The sequence below is a fragment of the Urocitellus parryii genome, chromosome 3 (genome assembly GCF_045843805.1).
Source record: "Urocitellus parryii isolate mUroPar1 chromosome 3, mUroPar1.hap1, whole genome shotgun sequence".
In the NCBI taxonomy this organism is placed as follows: domain Eukaryota; kingdom Metazoa; phylum Chordata; class Mammalia; order Rodentia; family Sciuridae; genus Urocitellus; species Urocitellus parryii.
Genome location: NC_135533.1, coordinates 532844 through 550668, shown reverse-complemented (window position 1 = coordinate 550668; position 17825 = coordinate 532844). Strand labels below are relative to the sequence as shown.

The 17825-nt window shown below is 48.4% G+C and overlaps 1 protein-coding gene across 1 annotated transcript in view; it reads left to right on the top strand.

The window, feature by feature from the left end:
• The window catches only part of Dync2i1 (dynein 2 intermediate chain 1), a 64369-nt gene that overhangs the window by 37485 nt on the left and 9059 nt on the right, over nucleotides 1–17825 (top strand). Inside the window, exons 14-20 of the mRNA XM_026380009.2 lie at nucleotides 5038–5167; nucleotides 8354–8526; nucleotides 9418–9580; nucleotides 13794–13907; nucleotides 13996–14057; nucleotides 14550–14601; nucleotides 16615–16675. Of these exons, the coding sequence (XP_026235794.2) occupies nucleotides 5038–5167; nucleotides 8354–8526; nucleotides 9418–9580; nucleotides 13794–13907; nucleotides 13996–14057; nucleotides 14550–14601; nucleotides 16615–16675 (755 nt within the window). The remainder of the gene's footprint in view (nucleotides 1–5037; nucleotides 5168–8353; nucleotides 8527–9417; nucleotides 9581–13793; nucleotides 13908–13995; nucleotides 14058–14549; nucleotides 14602–16614; nucleotides 16676–17825) is intronic.

Here is a 17825-nt window from a genome sequence, read left to right as displayed (position 1 = left end):
TGTGCCAGTGCATAAAGTTGCATTAGAAACAAAGAAGCTACTGAAACCCTGGAGCTTTAATGGGTTAGATACATCAGAATCAGGTATTCATTTTCAGGTATTGTTTTCTAACAAAATATTAGTGTTACATTTATTAAACCAACATGCAAAATGATGCCCTGAAGGTATTATATACCACTAGTAGTACTACCTGTGTATTTGGATTCTGTATTTTAATAGTAGTTTCTTATATTTTAGAATAACTATAGACTAAGAATCAAAATATTAAGTTGGCAAAGCAAGCATAAATCTAGGCTATTTGAAGATAATACAACTCATAATATTTTAAAACTTACTTTCCTTAGGGTTAAAATATGTACCAAGGAAGGGAATAGTATTGTGAAGCTCTGCACATCACAGGTTACCTCAGGGACATTATCTGGTTCGACATATCCTTCTCATCTCCTTAAGCCCCCACCAACCTCATCAATAACAATCACCATCATCATAAATACCCCTCCATAAACTTTTCTATATAACTCACTCAAGAAAAGGATTTTCTAAAAAGTCATTAGGAATAATTTCTAAAAAATAAAATAAGAAGTCAATCTTCAAATTTTCTCAGTTGTTTCATAAATTTATTATGTGTGATCAGAATTTAAATCAGAGCAGAGCTAAAGAACATGACATTGCTGTTTTGATGACATCACATCCATGACTCCCAATGATTACTGAACACATGGTAGTTACTGCATCACAGCGTCACTGCTACTTGGGATGAGGGATTAACACTGATGAAGTTTGACAGAATCTTTTTGTTACAATCTAATTCTTGGTCAGTGTAAATGTCTTGGGATTAAAACCTAGCCCTTGTAAAGAGTGGGAGAGCGAGAAATGGGATGCATACAGAGTAAGAGGAAGAGGGTGGAAAGTCACCATATATCATGCCTGATCACACGTGGCTCCTTTAACACTAATCACCTGCAGCTAAAAACAGTTCTCTCATTTCTAAAGAGAAAACCTTGCAGGTCTTACCTTCTCCATTCCCCTCAGTATTCACTGAACCTTCAGCTTACTCTGCGGCCTTATGAAGAGTACTCGCCCAGCCTCCTTACCCATCTCCATTACTCTGGGTTCTCATGGAGCCTCCCTTCCCCTCTCCATTCCCCTGGGTTGTCATGGAGCCCCCTTCCCCTCTCCATTCCCCTGGATTCTCATGGAGCCCCCTTCCCCTCTCCATTCCCCTGGGTTCTCATGGAACCTCTCCTCCCCCTCTCCATTCCCCTGGGTTCTCATGGAGCCTCTCCTCCCCTCTCCATTCCCCTGGGTTCTCATGGATCCTCCCCTTCCCCTATCCATTCCCCTGGGTTCTCATGGAGCCTCCTTCCCCTCTCCATTCCCCTGGGTTCTCATGGAGACTCCTTCCCCTCTCCATTCCCCTGGGTTCTCATGGAGCTCCCTTCCCCTCTCCATTCCCCTGGGTTCTCATGGAGCCTCCCTTCCCCTCTCCATTCCTCTGGTTCTCATGGAGTCCCCTTCCCCTCTCCATTCCCCTGGGTTCTCATGGAGCCTCCCTTCCCCTCTCCATTCCCCTGGTTCTCATGGAGCCCCCTTCCCCTCTCCATTCCCCTGGGTTCTCATGGAGCCTCCCTTCCCCTCTCCATTCCCCTGGGTTCTCATGGAGCCTCCTTCCCCTCTCCATTCCCCTGGGTTCTCATGGAGGCTCCCTTCCCCTCTCCATTCCCCTGGGTTCTCATGGAGCCTCCCTTCCCCTCTCCATTCCCCTGGGTTCTCATGGAGCCCCCCTTCCCCTCTCCATTCCCTGGGTTCTCATGGAACCTCCCCTTCCTCTCTCCATTCCCCTGGTTCTCATGGAGCTCCCTTCCCCTCTCCATTCCCCTGGGTTCTCATGGAGCTCCCTTCCCCTCTCCATTCCCCTGGGTTCTCATGGAACCTCCCCTTCCCCTCTCCATTCCCCTAGGTTCTCATGGAACCTCCCTTCCCCTCTCCATTCCCCTGGGTTCTCATGGAGCCTCTCCTTCCCCTCTCCATTCCCCTGGTTCTCAATGAGCCTCCCTTCCCCTCTCCATTCCCCTGGGTTCTCATGGAGCCTCTCCTCCCCCTCTCCATTCCCCTGGGTTCTCATGGAGCCTCTCCTCCCCTCTCCATTCCCCTGGGTTCTCATGGAGCCTCTCCTCCCCTCTCCATTCCCCTGGGTTCTCATGGAGCTCCCTTCCCCTCTCCATTCCCCTGGGTTCTCATGGAGCCTCTCCTCCCCTCTCCATTCCCCTGGGTTCTCATGGAGCCTCTCCTCCCCCTCTCCATTCCCCTGGGTTCTCATGGAGCCTCTCCTCCCCTCTCCATTCCCCTGGGTTCTCATGGAGCCTCCTCCCCCTCTCCATTCCCCTGGGTTCTCATGGAGCCTCCTTCCCCTCTCCATTCCCCTGGGTTCTCATGGAGCCTCCCTTCCCCTCTCCATTCCCCTGGTTCTCATGGAGCCTCTCCTCCCCTCTCCATTCCCCTGGGTTCTCATGGAGCCTCCCTTCCCCTCTCCATTCCCCTGGGTTCTCATGGAGCCTCCTTCCCCTCTCCATTCCCCTGGGTTCTCATGGAGCCTCCTTCCCCTCTCCATTCCCTGGGTTCTCATGAAACCTCCCTTCCCCTCTCCATTCCCCTGGGTTCTCATGGAGCTCCCTTCCCCTCTCCATTCCCCTGGGTTCTCATGGAGCTCCCTTCCCCTCTCCATTCCCCTGGGTTCTCATGGAACCTCCCCTTCCCCTCTCCATTCCCCTGGGTTCTCATGGAACCTCCCTTCCCCTCTCCATTCCCCTGGGTTCTCATGGAGCCTCTCCTCCCCCTCTCCATTCCCCTGGGTTCTCATGGAGCCTCCTTCCCCTCTCCATTCCCCTGGGTTCTCATGGAGCCTCTCCTCCCCCTCTCCATTCCCCTGGGTTCTCATGGAGCCTCTCCTCCCCTCTCCATTCCCCTGGGTTCTCATGGAGCCTCTCCTCCCCTCTCCATTCCCCTGGGTTCTCATGGAGCTCCCTTCCCCTCTCCATTCCCCTGGGTTCTCATGGAGCCTCTCCTCCCCTCTCCATTCCCCTGGGTTCTCATGGAGCCTCTCCTCCCCCTCTCCATTCCCCTGGGTTCTCATGGAGCCTCTCCTCCCCTCTCCATTCCCCTGGGTTCTCATGGAGCCTCCTCCCCCTCTCCATTCCCCTGGGTTCTCATGGAGCCTCCTTCCCCTCTCCATTCCCCTGGGTTCTCATGGAGCCTCCCTTCCCCTCTCCATTCCCCTGGTTCTCATGGAGCCTCTCCTCCCCTCTCCATTCCCCTGGGTTCTCATGGAGCCTCTCCTCCCCCTCTCCATTCCCCTGGTTCTCAATGAGCCTCCCTTCCCCTCTCCCTTCCCCTGGTTCTCATGGAGCCTCCCTTCCCCTCTCCCTTCCCCTGGGTTCTCATGGAGCCTCTCCTCCCCTCTCCATTCCCCTGGGTTCTCATGGAGTCTCCCTTCCCCTCTCCATTCCCCTGGGTTCTCATGGAGCTCCCTTCCCCTCTCCATTCCCCTGGGTTCTCATGGAGCCCCCTTCCCCTCTCCATTCCCCTGGGTTCTCATGGAGCTCCCTTCCCCTCTCCATTCCCCTGGGTTCTCATGGAGCTCCCTTCCCCTCTCCATTCCCCTGGGTCTCATGGAGCTCCCTTCCCCTCTCCATTCCCCTGGGTTCTCATGGAGCCCCCTTCCCCTCTCCATTCCCCTGGGTTCTCATGGAGCCTCTCCTCCCCTCTCCATTCCCCTGGGTTCTCATGGAGCCTCCCTTCCCCTCTCCATTCCCCTGGGTTCTCATGGAGCCTCCTTCCCCTCTCCATTCCCCTGGGTTCTCATGGAGCCTCCCTTTCCCTCTCCATTCCCCTGGGTTCTCATGGAACCTTCCCTTCCCCTCTCCATTTCCCTGGGTTCTCATGGAGCCTCCTTCCCCTCTCCATTCCCCTGGGTTCTCATGGAGCCTCTCCTCCCCTCTGTATTCCTCTGGGTTCCTAAACCTCCCTGCCTTCCTATACATGGCAGTAGATTTTATTTTGAAATATCACACACACACACACACACACACACACACACACATATATATATATATATATATATATATATATATATATATATATATATATGGAATACATCTTTCCATTATTTTTTGTTCCTATAGTTCTTAGTGAAGGTTTCTTTTGCATCTCAATGCCAAGTTTTCTTCTTTGTCTTCTGATCTCTCAAATCCTTAGGGTTACCCATTCTTGTCATTTGCCATTATTTTGTGCTGATTTATCAACCCTTTGAAAAAGAGAGCCGTTGTTCTGTTGGTTCTTCAGTGTTTGTTGTTGAAGGGTATTTAAGATTTTGAGTTTTTTTTAATTCCATAATTTTGAGCAGTATATTTAGTGAAAAAACATATATGAAAAAAGTATAGCTTTTCCTTGGCATATGTATGTTTTGATATTTTTTCTTATTTGTGCTATTATGAAGAAAAAGCTATACATTTCTAAATTTTAATTTACTTTTATTTATTTAAATTTTTTGTACAGGGATTGAGCTCTGGAGCACTTTACCGCTGAGCCACCTTCCCAGCCTTATTTTCTATTTTATTCAGAGACAGGGTCTCACTGAGTTGCTTAGCACCTTATAGCTGCTAAGACTGGTTTTGAACTCATGATCCTCCTGCCTCAGTCTTCTAAGCTCCTGTCATTGCAGGCATGCACCACCACGCCTGTCTGTACATTAAAAAAAAATTTTTAAATTGTTTATTCATTTATTTATTTGTTGTGCTTAGAATCTAACCCATTGCCTCACTCACATTCCCCTGGGTTCTCATGGAACCCAGGGGAAATTCTGTACTAGGCAAGTTCTGTACCACTGAGCCACAACCACAGCCCTAAAATTTTTTTTGTGTGTGTCATCATGGAGCCAAGCATTTATTTACAGAAATGTTTAAGATGAAAAGTAATATTTTGAAAAGCTTGTATACTGTAAGCTTCTTACCATAATGACTGCTTCCCCATCTTTGCTAGGTGGTTGCTGTTTTGCTGGAAGAGGACCGTTTGGCTGGTGAGCCTGTCTGGAGCCTCAGGGCTGCAGATCACACCCTGAGCATTAGTGATAGCTCTTCTCAGGTGGACACTGGCCTGCCATTTCTTGAAAGTAAGGGGTCTTCAGTGAGTTTGTTTTTAGTCCAACCAGTAAACATTTATATTTATGGAATGATCTTTAGTTTTACTTCTATTTTAATGCAGTAGAATTTATTGTATATAGAGACAGATTCTATTTGTGCCACACTGAAAAGTGAATATTTAGGGTTTTTTTCCAAAATATGTATGTTAAATTTATGATTATCAATTTTTTTGCTGATCAAAGATAGCTTTTAGTAACTTAAATAATGAAATTATTTAAATGAATGAAAACTGAGATTGTCTATATTTGTTTTAATTCCAGAATCTATTCCTTCACTTACTCATTTTCTTTTGATTTCTCTGATGAAACAGTTAGAATAGCTTGAGGGTGTTGCATTGTTGACTTAGACACAGGTGTGAGACACTCATTGTGACCCAGAGATACTCATTTACATGTTTAAGGTAAGTCATGGCTATAGAAAGTAAATGCTAAACAAATGAATCCCAGACTAGCAAAGAAGTCATGTTGGGGGGCTGGGGATGTGGCTCAAAAGGGAGCCTGCTCATCTGGCATGTGGGCGGCCCTGGTACGATCCTCAGCACCACATACAAACAAAGATGTTGTGTCTGCTGAGAACTGAAAAATAAATATTAAAAAAAAAAGAAGAAGTCATGTTGGCATGTAATTAAATTATTTTAAATGAACTGAAATTGCAAAGACCGTATTTAAATTTCTTTAGCTAATAACATTTTACCTTTGAAAAAAGTGTCTAGGGAGGTACTCTTGGCAATTGTGGCCCAGGTTTGTGAGGAAAGTGCCTCAAAGTCGCTTCTCCTTAAGAGATCAGGCTGTGAGCATGCTCTCAGGCACGTGTGAGGCTGAGCATTTGGTGCTACTTGTTCTAGAAATGTCTTCTTTTCCGCCTGCTATTTGTAGGTTGTGTACATTCCTCTGTCCTTTAATGTTTGCGAAAATTACTTTAATTTAAATAAATCTTACTATTCCTTGAGAGCATTTTGTTTATCTTCTTTTTATTTTATTTATATATGACAATAGAATGCAATTCAATTCATATTACATAAATAGAGCACAATTTTTCATGTCTCTGGTTGTACACAAAGTAGAGTCACACCATTCGTGTCTTCATACATGTACTTAGGGTAATGATGTCCATTGCATTCCCTCTTCTTTCTTACCCCCATGCCCCCTCTCATCCCCCTCTCTCTCCTTTACCCTATCTAGAGCTCGGCTATTGCTCCCATTTTCCTGCCCCACCCCCACTATGAGTCAGCCTCTTTACATCAGAGAAAACATTTGGTTTTTTGGGATTGGCTAACTTCACTTAACATATTCTCCAAGTCCATCCATTTTCCTGCAAATGCCATGATTTTGTGTTCTTTTACTGCTAAGTAAAATTCCATTGTGTATATATGCCACATTTTTCTTTATTCATTCATCCACTGAAGGGCATCTAGGTTGGCTCCACACTTTAGCTATTGTGAATTGTGCTGCTATAATCATTGATGTCGCTGTGTCCCTGTGTATGCTGTTCTTAAGTCCTTTGGGTATAAACCGAGGGGAGGGATAGCTGGGTCAAATGGTTTTTGCGTTCTCCATTTTGTTTATCTTAAACAAAAAAGATCCTGTTAGAAAAATAGTAAATCTGTGTGCCTGTAGCATTAACAGCGCAGCAGCACACACAGAGAAGCAGAATAGTAAATCTGTGTGCTGCTGTCTGGAGCTGATGCAGAGCACAGTGACAGCAGAGAGGAAACCTGGCTCACACCTGTGCCTGGCATCTCTCATGACCACCAGTGTCAGCAGAGGTTTTCTGGTTTGCTAATTTTTGTGTTTTAGTGACATTAATATTGAGATAAAAGAAGGAAAATGAGATGGGGAAGAAGAATCTGACAGAGTGGTGGGTTGCTTCACCTTTGTGAACTTAGGATTTGGCTCATTTTCTCCCAGTCTGTGGTGAGATGCAGTGATTTCAGTCTCCGTGGAATCTGCTCACTGCTATCATCACTCCTAAAGCATGTGTCCCTGGGTGAGGGCTCGGTGTGTACAGTGTCCTAGGCACCATGACAGGTGGATTCAGCAGTGAGTGGGGCAAAAATGCTGCCCTCCTGGAACTTGGGTTTTGGTGTTGAGAGAGACTGCAGACTGCTAACCAAGGACTTGGGCTGTGTTAGAAAGGGAGGCCTTCCATGGAGAGGCCACAGACAGCTTCTGGAGAGGGGCCTCCCTGGTGAAGCCAGGTGAGGAGGCAGGCTGTAGGGAACGGAGGCCTGGGCCCGCAGAGCCAGGTGAGGTCACTGGAGTGGCAGAGTGCAGACCTCCTGCTGGCACTGAACCGCAGAACTCTCTATAGAATGGCGCACGTGTTTCCGAGAACCACCGTGGAAAATTGCCCATAAACCCACAGAGCTCATGGATGGAATCCCAGCACAACAAGCAAAAAAATATAGAGATGGTAGCAGGTTCTACACGTGTTAAATGGTTAAGAACAAAGCCATCAAGGCATTTTTTTTCTGGAGAAGGACCTGGAATTTTCTGTGGAGGGCCCAGGAGGGCTGTGCCCGCATGCCTGTGACAGGGTGGCCCAGGTCTGGATGTCGTGGGCTGTGGCATCCATGGGTGTGGGGTATGTATGCCTCGGTGGCCTGGCACAGTCCTCTGTGCTCCCCACCTCCCTCCCTGCAGTGCTGTTTGTCTGTGACTGAGTAGCTTTTACCTGACATCCTGCTCTCTCCCCTCTGTCAGCATCTTCTGCTGATTTGGGGGCACAGCAAACTCCAACAACACGGAAGCCTGGAATTGGTTCCATTTGCTATTATCCAGCAGCATCTGGAGCAGAGCTCAGCTCTACCTCACTGGAAGAGACAAGTCTGCTGTGTTCCTGGCAGGCTGTTTTAAGAGAACTGAGGTTCCTAAGGGTAATGTCCTCACAAGGGATCAGCGTAGCTCAATCCTGCGCCTCCTGCCCTGAGCTGCTGATTCCTGAGTGCAAGCTTGTGGCTGAGAAGAGGTGTGATGCCCTGGCTGCATGGCCAGCTGGAAGGTCACGTGCTCACCTTGGCTGTGGCCATTACCAGTGTGTGTTCAGTTTGTTTCTTCATTAGGTTGAAATTTATTTGAGGGTTCTGGGTGTTAATTTAACATGGATTCTAGCAAATTGCTAAGATGCAAACATACTTTTTTTATCTTTTCCCCCAGATCGAAAAGTATCCTGCTTGCATGCCTCTCGAGTACAAAGGCAGACCGTGGTCTCTGTCCATGATCTACCAGAAAAGGCCTCTGCCCAGCTGTTGGACTGCAGATACATCCTCTGTGTATGGGACATCTGGCAGCCTTCAGGGCCCCAGAAGGTCCTGATTTGTGAGTCTAAGGTATATGCAGGAGGAGAGGCGTGTTTGCTGGGGGTGCTGAGAAGAGGAGAGCCCACTGTCACTCCCATCTTGCACAGCTCCCCTCAGCCCTGCTGTGGGCCGGCAAGACACAGGGGTGTGTTTGCTTCAACTCCAGAAATTCTTAGTTCACAGGATCCACTCAGATTGAGAGTCCTAGGAGTCAGAGAGCAGGCTCTTGGCCAGTCGAGAACTTGGAAGTGAGTGTAGTTGTGGGCTTACTGGAAGCACTGGCCAACCTGGGCACGACACTGGACCCTAGGACTCCCTCCTTGGCTGGCGCTGTGGGGCATGTTGGAGGTTTCCTGTTTTCCTGAGGCTTCTTGAAGTAGCTTTGCACCCCTGTCACTTATTTGGGCACGCCCTCCTTCATGTGTTTATGCTCCTGATTACTGACAGTCCAGGGGAAGAGCTGCCCCTTCACATTCATATCCCTTTAATTAGGAAAATGTCCTACTTTTGTGTTCCTTGATTTCTCCCAAAGCCATAGGGAGGAGTAACTTTCACAGGTACCAGTTTTAGGGAATTGAATGTTAAAACTTTTTGCAACACAGGGTGTAGTTGAGGTGACTCGGGGTGGAATGGTCTGTTTTGAAGCCCAGTGAATTGCATTGAGAAGAAGTGACAGTCGAGCACCTCTCACGTGGCTATCATGTAGTCCCAAAGTCCTAGAGGGGGACTTTGTCCCTACTGTCCATTTGAGGAAACCAAGCATTCTATCTACGTTCACTAGGTCCTTCAGCTTCTCAGACACAGCCACCTGGGATGTCCCTCTGGGTCAAGTGAGCAGGTGCCAGTGTGGGACGAGCAGACCCGACTGCTGTGGGCCAGTCCCTTGCTGCCCAGGCGTCAGCCCCCGGGTTTTCCTTTCAGGTCACGTGTTGCTGCTTTAGCCCTCTGAAGGCATTTCTGCTGTTTGCTGGAACAGCACATGGCTCAGTGGTGGTGTGGGACCTAAGAGAAGACTCCAGGATTCACCGTTATGTTGAGCTGAGTGACTGCTGCTGGACCTTCAGGACAGCCACGTTTTCCACCGGTCAGTGTCATGTCTGCCAAGCTGGTGTCTCTGGAAAGCCACGTCAGAGCGGAGACTGAAGTTTTAAATTGATTGGCATTTATTCATTCAGATTATCCAGCAGCTGGGATCCCATCCATAGGCAAGGGAGGCATTCGATAAGTAGAAAAAAATATTTACTCAAGTAATCCTGATGCAGCAGCCAAGAATGATTGGAATCTTCCTTCATATTAAGTTTGTGGATTCCCTAAAATCCTCCACAAGATGGTTTGTGGTTTTAGGTTAGCTGAGGGTTCAATGGTGTGTGTGCGCCTGTGGCATGGTGGGTTAGTGCTGGCAGTGGGAAAGTGAGGGTAGTCTCCCCCTGGGGATGCCAGGCCAGAGCGGCCACCCTCCCAGGACGCCAGTCTCCTGTCACCCAGCCTGCCACCACCACAGCACTCTCCCCAGCCCCTTGTGTCTACCTGCTCGTTTGGTTGTCATGATAGCTGTGTTCCTGCTGCCCCGGAAGGTGACTGTGTGTGAGGCCACACTGACTACATGGGCGGCTGCCCCAGACCGCTGTCTGATCCAGTGCCACAGTGCCTCCCCGGAGGGGCCGGAGCCCTGCTGCCAGGGCTCAGCCCCCGGCTCTCAACTCACTCCTGCCGGTCTCTCTGGTCCCTGCCCTTCTCTCTTCACATTCAGAACCCTGCTGTGGTCCTCCCGGCCACTGATTTTGTTCTGTCCTGGCTCTGGGTTGTCCAGATGTCAAAACACTGGACTTGTGCAGTAGCCATGTGTGGAGACTCCTATGCTGCTGCGTGTTGCCGCTCACTGCTTTGCTGAAGGTGTCCCTTGTGTAGATGCTCCCCCGGAGCCACTCTGGACTTGTGGTTGACTCCAGGTGTTGGTGGTTGTGAGTAAGTGTGCCAGGAGCCTATCCGAGAGTGTCAGCCATTGTGCACTGCCACAGGGTGTGAGAGTTTCAGGCACTCTGCGTCCTCACCAGCACCTCACGGGAACTTTTGGGGCGGCTTCTGACAAACATGTCTCATGGTGATCTTCCCTTCCTTAATGGCTGGTGACATCGAGCACATGCCCACATTTATTCATCACCCTCAGTCTGTGTGGGTGACATCTGTTGAAGGTTTTTCCTTTTTTTTTTTTTTTATTGGGTTGTTTCCTTATTAAGGTTTTTTTTTTTCTTTTGTTCTGGAGATTAAACCTGGGGCCTTGCACAAGCTAAGCAAGTACCTGACCACTGAGCTGAATCCCAGACCTTTATGTCCTGAGTGTTTTCGTGTATTCTGGGTATAACTGGCAGGTTTTGTAAATACTTTCTCTCAATCTGGTTATCTTTTCTCATAACATTGTCTTAGAAGGACAGAAAACATTTTAAATTTGATGAAATTCAATCATCAATCTTTTTCTTTTATGATTTTATGTCTGGTGTCACATCTAACCAGTTTTTGCTTAGCTGCTTTGCCAACAGTGTCCCCTATGTTTTCTTCTAGAAGTTGTGTGATCCTAGATTTTATAGTTAAGTCTGTGCTCCACTTCTGCTAATCTGGGGCATGGTGAGGGGTGTTAGTTGGGGTCTGCTTTTTTTGCATATAAGAAATCTTTATTGGATAGGACCACGGTCGACATTCCCTCCCTCAGCCACCAGCACTCCTGGGCCACCACGTCCTCCCCAGAGACTGGATCCTGGTGTCCTGCCAGGGGCACAGTGGCACCTCCTCGTGAGGCTGGTGGGAGCCCTTTCCAGACATTTGTGTGACACCCATGCATCCTATTTGGCGAGGTGTCTGTTGAGGTCTTTTGTCCATTTTTTAAATTAGATTTTTAATATTTTTTCATTTATTCTAATCAGTTATACATGACAGCAGAATGTTCTTTGATTCATTGTACACAAATGGAGCACAATTTTTTACTTCTGGTTGTACACGAAGTAGGGTCCCATCATTTGTGTGATCACATATGTACCTAGAGTAATTATGTCCATCTCTCCTATCCCCATGCCCCCTCTCCTTCTCTCTCTCCCCTTTGCTCGATCCAAAGTTCCTCCACTCAACCCATGTCCCTCCCCATTGTGGATTAGCATCTACTTATCAGAGAAAACATTTGTCCTTTGGTTTTTTGGGATTGGCTTACTTCGCTTAGCATGATATTCTCTAACTCCATCCATTTACCTGCAAATGCCATAATTTTAGTCTCTTTTATTGGTGAATAATATTCCATTATGTATATATACCACAGTTTCTTTATCCACTCATCTATTGAAGGGCATCTAGGTTGGTTCCACAGTTTGGCTATTGTGAATTTTGCTGCTGTGAACATTGATGTGGCTGCATCACTGTAGTATGCTGTTTTTAAGTCTTTTGGGTATAGACCAAGGAGTGGGATAGCTGGGTCAAATGGTGGTTCCATTCCCAGTTTTCCAAGGAATCTCCATACTGCTTTCCAGATTGGCCGCACCAGTTTGCAGTCCCACCTCAATATATGAGTGTGCATTTCCTCCACAACCACATCAATACTTATTGTTGCTTGTATTCTTGGTAACTGCTATTTTGACTGGAGAGAGATGAAAGAGCAGTTTTAATTTGCATTTCTCTAATTACTAGAGATGTTGAACATTTTTTCAAATATTTGATTGATTTTATATCATCTTCTGAGAAGTGTCTGTTCCGCTCCTTAGCCCACTTATTGATTGGGTTGTTTGTATTTTTGGTGTTAAGTTTTTTGAGTTCTTATATATCCTATAGATTAGTGCTCTTACGTGCGTGTGGCAACAATTTGCTCCCACAATATAAGCTCTCTGTTCACCTGATTGATTGTTTCCTTTGCTGAGAAGAAGCTTTTTAGTTTGAATCCATCCCATTTATTGATTCTTGATTTTATATCTTGTGCTTTAGCAGTCTTGTTAAGGATGTTGGGGCCTAATCTGACATGGTAAAGATTTGGACCTACTTTTTCTTTAGATGTAGGGTCTCTGGTCTAATTCCCAGGTCCTTGATCCACTTTGAGTTGAGTTTTGTGCAGGGTGAGAGATAGGGGTTTAATTTCAATTTGCTGCCTATGGATTTCCAGTTTTCCCAGCACCATTTGTTGAAGAGGCTGTCTTTTCTCCAATGTATGTTTTGGCACCTTTGTCTAGTATGAGAGAACTGTATTTATGTGGGTTGTTCTCTGTGTCCTCTGTTCTGTACCATTGGTCAGGTATGTGTTTTGCAGATACTTTTCTCCATTTTGAGATTCATTTTCTTTCTCTTGACTAAGTAGCACTTTAAAAATTCTCATTTCCTAAATGCCTCCCATGACATTTTAATCCACATACATGCTGCCTTTCTGTTTATGTGCCATGTGTATCTCTGCTTGTGCATAGAAAAAGCAGTGGGGAGATCCTGCGGCTTTTGAGAGTGTTTTAATTTATAGGTACTTTGTGGGTTTTGATGGCATTGATATATACACATATATATGCACATATGCATATGTGTGACCATGGATGAATAGATATGTATGTATTTTAGACAGGGAAAAGAACACATAAAGTTTATTTACATGCCTCAGGCAAGGGAGTTATTAGGCTCCAAAATAAATCTTTTATAACTGCATTTTCTAACTCTTGGTGTTAATAACAAACCTTTGAATCTAGCACTATTTTCAAAACACTAGATCTCTGACCCATATGTAGTCCCTCAGTCTTGGTGGGGTTGATCCTCAGGTGTTCATGCCTCTGACACGAGGCCCCGTAGCGTTTGTGTATACCTGTGCACACGGCCCCTGGACTTGATACCACCTCCCGTGACTTGGTATGTAAGATAGTGCAAATACTACGTGACTAGCTGCTGTGCCCTGTGGGAGTCCTGGTAAGAAGGGCCCCTGTGGTCACTATGGTAAGGTTTCCCCCAGAGGATTTTCAGTCTGCATTGGTTGAATGCATGGGTGAAGGACCCCTGGGTTCAGAGGGCCACTGAATACAAAATAATGGTTTCATTTTATTTGCCATCTAACTATTGTCAGTGAAACCTGCAAAGTCTTAAATGAGCTCTTGGCAGTGAGGACTTCTCGTCCTCCTCAGGTGTTTCTAGAATCGTGTCTGTTTCCTAATGATGCTGCTTGGTCTGTCCTGGCCTCTGGCTGTCTTTGGGGGCCTGCGGCAAGAGCTGGGTGTTTCAGACCCAGAAGCACCTCCAACGTTGTCCTGTTTGACCTGCTTGTGTTTCTGCCATTTGATGCGGGTTCATTCCAGACGGAGTCCTCACCTCAGTGAGCCACCGAAGCCCTCTGCAGGCCCTGGAGGCCGTCTCCTCATCCGTCTGCCGGAAGCAGAGCTTGGTGCTCTCGCCCTTCTCTACCCAGGAAGGTTCGTGCCGCCCCTCAGCCCGCGAGAGCAGGGACCCACGGGCTGCCCGGGTTAAAGCTGCTGCTTTCTCTGTCTCTGGCTTCCTTAGAAACGTCGGGTTTGTCGTTCCACGTGGCCTCCCTGGATGACAGCGGGGTTCTCAATATGTGGGTGAGTTGCTGGCCCCAGGCCATGCCCACTGGCCAAACGGAAGGCTGGAGTAGAAAAAACCCCTGGATTGAGGGCACGGGCCTGGGAAAGAGAGGACACAATGCGGGGGGTGGGGGCAGGAGTGACCTGGGTTTGTAGTGGTGTGGGGAGGGGACTCAGGATCTTATACCCAGCAAGTCTAGGGCCTGGCTGGCCACTTGGTAGCCCCTCCTGCCGGCCTGTGGGAACATGGGATGAGAGCTGTGGGAGGGCGACATCAGGACTCATCCTGTAGGCCATGAGACCTGCTGAGCAAGTCCCTGAGGGCGGAGAGTGTAGCGAGCAGAAGGAAGGGGCCCATGGCATTAGGGGGTCAGTATGTCGGTCCTGGAGCTTGTTTTCTGGGGCATTATATTTTCAGGACCCTGTGCTCTCTTAATTAGAGCCATATTTTGCTTCAGTTGTTTCCTAATTGTAAAATATGTCATCTTCATTTTCATTATTTTATTTTAGGTGGTTGTTGAATTACCAAAGGCGGATATGGCAGGCTCGATAAGTGACTTAGGTAACTCTTAAATTAAAAAATCAACTTTAGTCAGTATTTGCTGAAACAATTAGAAGTCAAACATATCTCTACCTGCTTTGAAAATGTGTGATTAGCTACCTGAAAAATGAAGTTGTAGATTGTGCACCTTACTAGCTGTCGAGTGGGACCTCATAGCACTGACCAAATGCTTTCTCCTGTAGCTTGGTCAGTCCTGCCTGCAGCTGCCTATCGCTCTGCTCTGTGGGGTCAGTCGAGGACCTCTGTGTTCTGCGTTCAGGCATTGGGAGGGGCAGCAGAGTTCAGTCGGCCTCAGCTGGGAGCAGATGTGCCATCCATTGCCCGAGCCCTGGCCCACTTTGGGCTCTTCCTGTACAGTGCGGCCCTCCTGGACTCCCCAGGGCGTGGGGCAGAAGTGATGGGGGACAGTTGGCAGTTTGATGCCTTGTGGTGTGGTTCTAGATGCCAAGAGGGCTCAGAGGTCACAGAACACTTGGGTCCTGTGGTAGCTGTGGCCTAGCTGGACTGCCTCAGCCTCTTTCAGTGACATAGCCTCCCTTGTTTGTGTTGGGCTGTGTCCCTGGGTGGCTTTGGGAAGCAGTAGGAGTGATTTGGACTTTGTTCCTGCTCTTCAGAGTAAGGGAGGAGCTCTTGGCCTCACGGAGCAGATGTGGCTGCCCCTACAGACGGATGCCCTGCACCGTGGGGTTTCTGGGGGAAACAAGACCGCATTGCTTGCTGTGCGCCATCCCCCTGTGCTGACCTGTCTGGGTTCTGGTCTGTCAGGTCACGCTCACAACCTCGGCTCCTCAGAACACAGGAGCCCTGTGCGTCCTCTGCGTGTTCCTCGCCGTCAGCCCTCGTCCCTCCTGCTCAGCGTGCCTTGCTGTTGTCCCCGCTGGGCTGGCCTGCCTTTGGCCTGCTCTCCCAAGCACGAGGACCCTGTGGCTTGAGCCTGTTGAGGCAGGCCCTGCTGCTGATGGGCCCTGTGAAGCACTGCCTGCAGACACAGGCAGCTGGGAATAGCATTAGTTTGCCTAAAAACATTTGAGGCACATGTGAAATGTCATGCCGGGATCGAGGCATGTGCCTGTGCTGTGAAACACACCCTTCGTGTGTTCTACCTCTGCAGATCCCCAGCGGCCTCACCACTTTGCCCTCAGGAGGGAGGGTGCTCCCTGGCAGCAGAGTGCAGGGTGCCCAGCTGTCCTGAGGCCCTCCCACTGTGGCCTGTTGTGGACTGAAGCCATGTCTTTCTTTTATTCCTTTCTGAAATATGCTCTGCAGGTCCAGTCCCAGGTGCCAGGGAAACGGTGGGGAGGAGATTTGGGCTGTAGATGGGGACTAGGGTGTAATGCTAGGACACGGAGCTACCTGGACCAGGCTGGGTCAGAGAGGTGTCTCTGGAGAAGCGTGAGCCAGGACTCGTGGGCACACCTGCCGCAGAGGTGCCAGGCAGTTAGACCACATGATGGCAGCGTGCCAGGGCCCTGCCACCTCACAGCATCTTCATTTAGTTGCTTCCAGGCAATATTCTAGGCGATATTCTGCTCAGAATCGCATGGGTCTCTGTTCCTCTCGGGCAGTAATTTTAAAAAGGGAGGATGGTGTTGGGAGTAGCAAGGAGGCTAAGCCAGCTCATGTCTGAGGGTCAGTGTGGTGGCTGTGCGCACTTTGGAAAACAAGGGGAGGGAAAGCAGGATGGGGTCGGCCCTGGGAGTCCTCATGTTTGTTGTTCAAGGAGAGGAAGTTAGGAAACTGAGGAGCAGTGAGGGAGGCTGGAGGAGCTGGAGACCCCAGTTCCGTCAGTAGGTTCTGAACGGCCCTGGGGGACTTTGCAGACGGGGCTTGCTGCTGTGGGCTGAAGGGTGCTGCCCCTGCAGGCAGGAGGCTCCAGGGTCAGAGTCCCCTGTGACCCTCGGCAGGGCACGCGCACCTCACCTGTCGTTTGCATTGTGGCACTGTTTGAGAGGACGTTTAGGCAGTGAGCGTGGCTCCAGGTGACCAGGCGTACCCGTTCTGCCCGTCTTTTAGGTCTCATCCCTGGAGGGAGGATCAAGCTGGTGCACAGTGCCACGCTGCAGGTGGGCGACAGGTGAGACCGTGCGGCTTCACGCGAGGCACCCCCATCTCAGGAGACTCCTGCAGATGTTGCATGTGCAGCAGAGGCCTTGCTGGATTTTGTAGTGAAAGCATATTTTCTTACACTCTGTTTTTGTATGGAATTTTTTACTGTTTTTGCTTATGAAAGTAGTTAATTTATTAGTAACGAATCAATGTAATAAATATAACTTCCATGTATAGAGCTAATGTTTTTTTGATCAAAAAATGTTTTCTGTCATATAAATTGATGCTACTTCACTGTTTTTCATCTCTTCTAAGGCAGCCCTGAAGTTTAACTTAGATGAAGTTTCAGAAACCAGAAACAGTGATGGAAAGTGTTATTTAGAGACGTACATTTCTACTTTCAGTCACATAACTTAACATGACATACACTTCTTAGTGAATGCACAGCTATTATTGGTGGTACTTACATGTTCCATGTTGGTTGACTTCTCATGACTCAGGCCTAACTTTCAACATGCGAAAACCCTTGGAAAATCTTGGAGCTTTTGAGCACTCTTCACCTCACAGAACAGCTTTGGGTTGTCTTAATGAACTCCTACATGCTTAGCAGTTTTAAACCAACCTCAGTTGATTTGAACGCAGTTATGAAGGTGAATTACTTAGTTTGTAAAGTCATCAGATGCACTGCAGAGCCAGACGTCAGAACAGTGCCCTTGCTGGTCCTCTTTTAACCATTTCTTTCTCTGTGTGGCCCTTCTCACCTCATGCCATGCATTGCATTTATTTTGACTATAAATTTCTCTAAGACTTTATGTGCTCTTTGGAGGAAAGTAGCTAATGTATCTGATGACCTGTCCCACCACTCTTAGCAATGCCTTCTGGAGGTCCATGGGAAATAGTGGGACCTGCTGCAAGGAGGAGCCCTGACATGGAGCCTCCCTGGCCCAGGGCACTGAGCCCAGCAGCCTTCTAGAACCATAAGAGGTGTCCCTGGGAGCATGTGTCTCCTTGGTTGAAGTAGCTTCTGCAGCCATCTGCCCTCAGCACCCCTGCAAGCCTGCCACTGAAGAGGGTATCTGGGAGCCATTGCTTGTCCTCCATGGTTATAACAGAGTAGGAAGTGTCCTTCAGCATGAACAGACATGTGGAGGGCACAGGAGGGGACCTTGGAAGCTAGA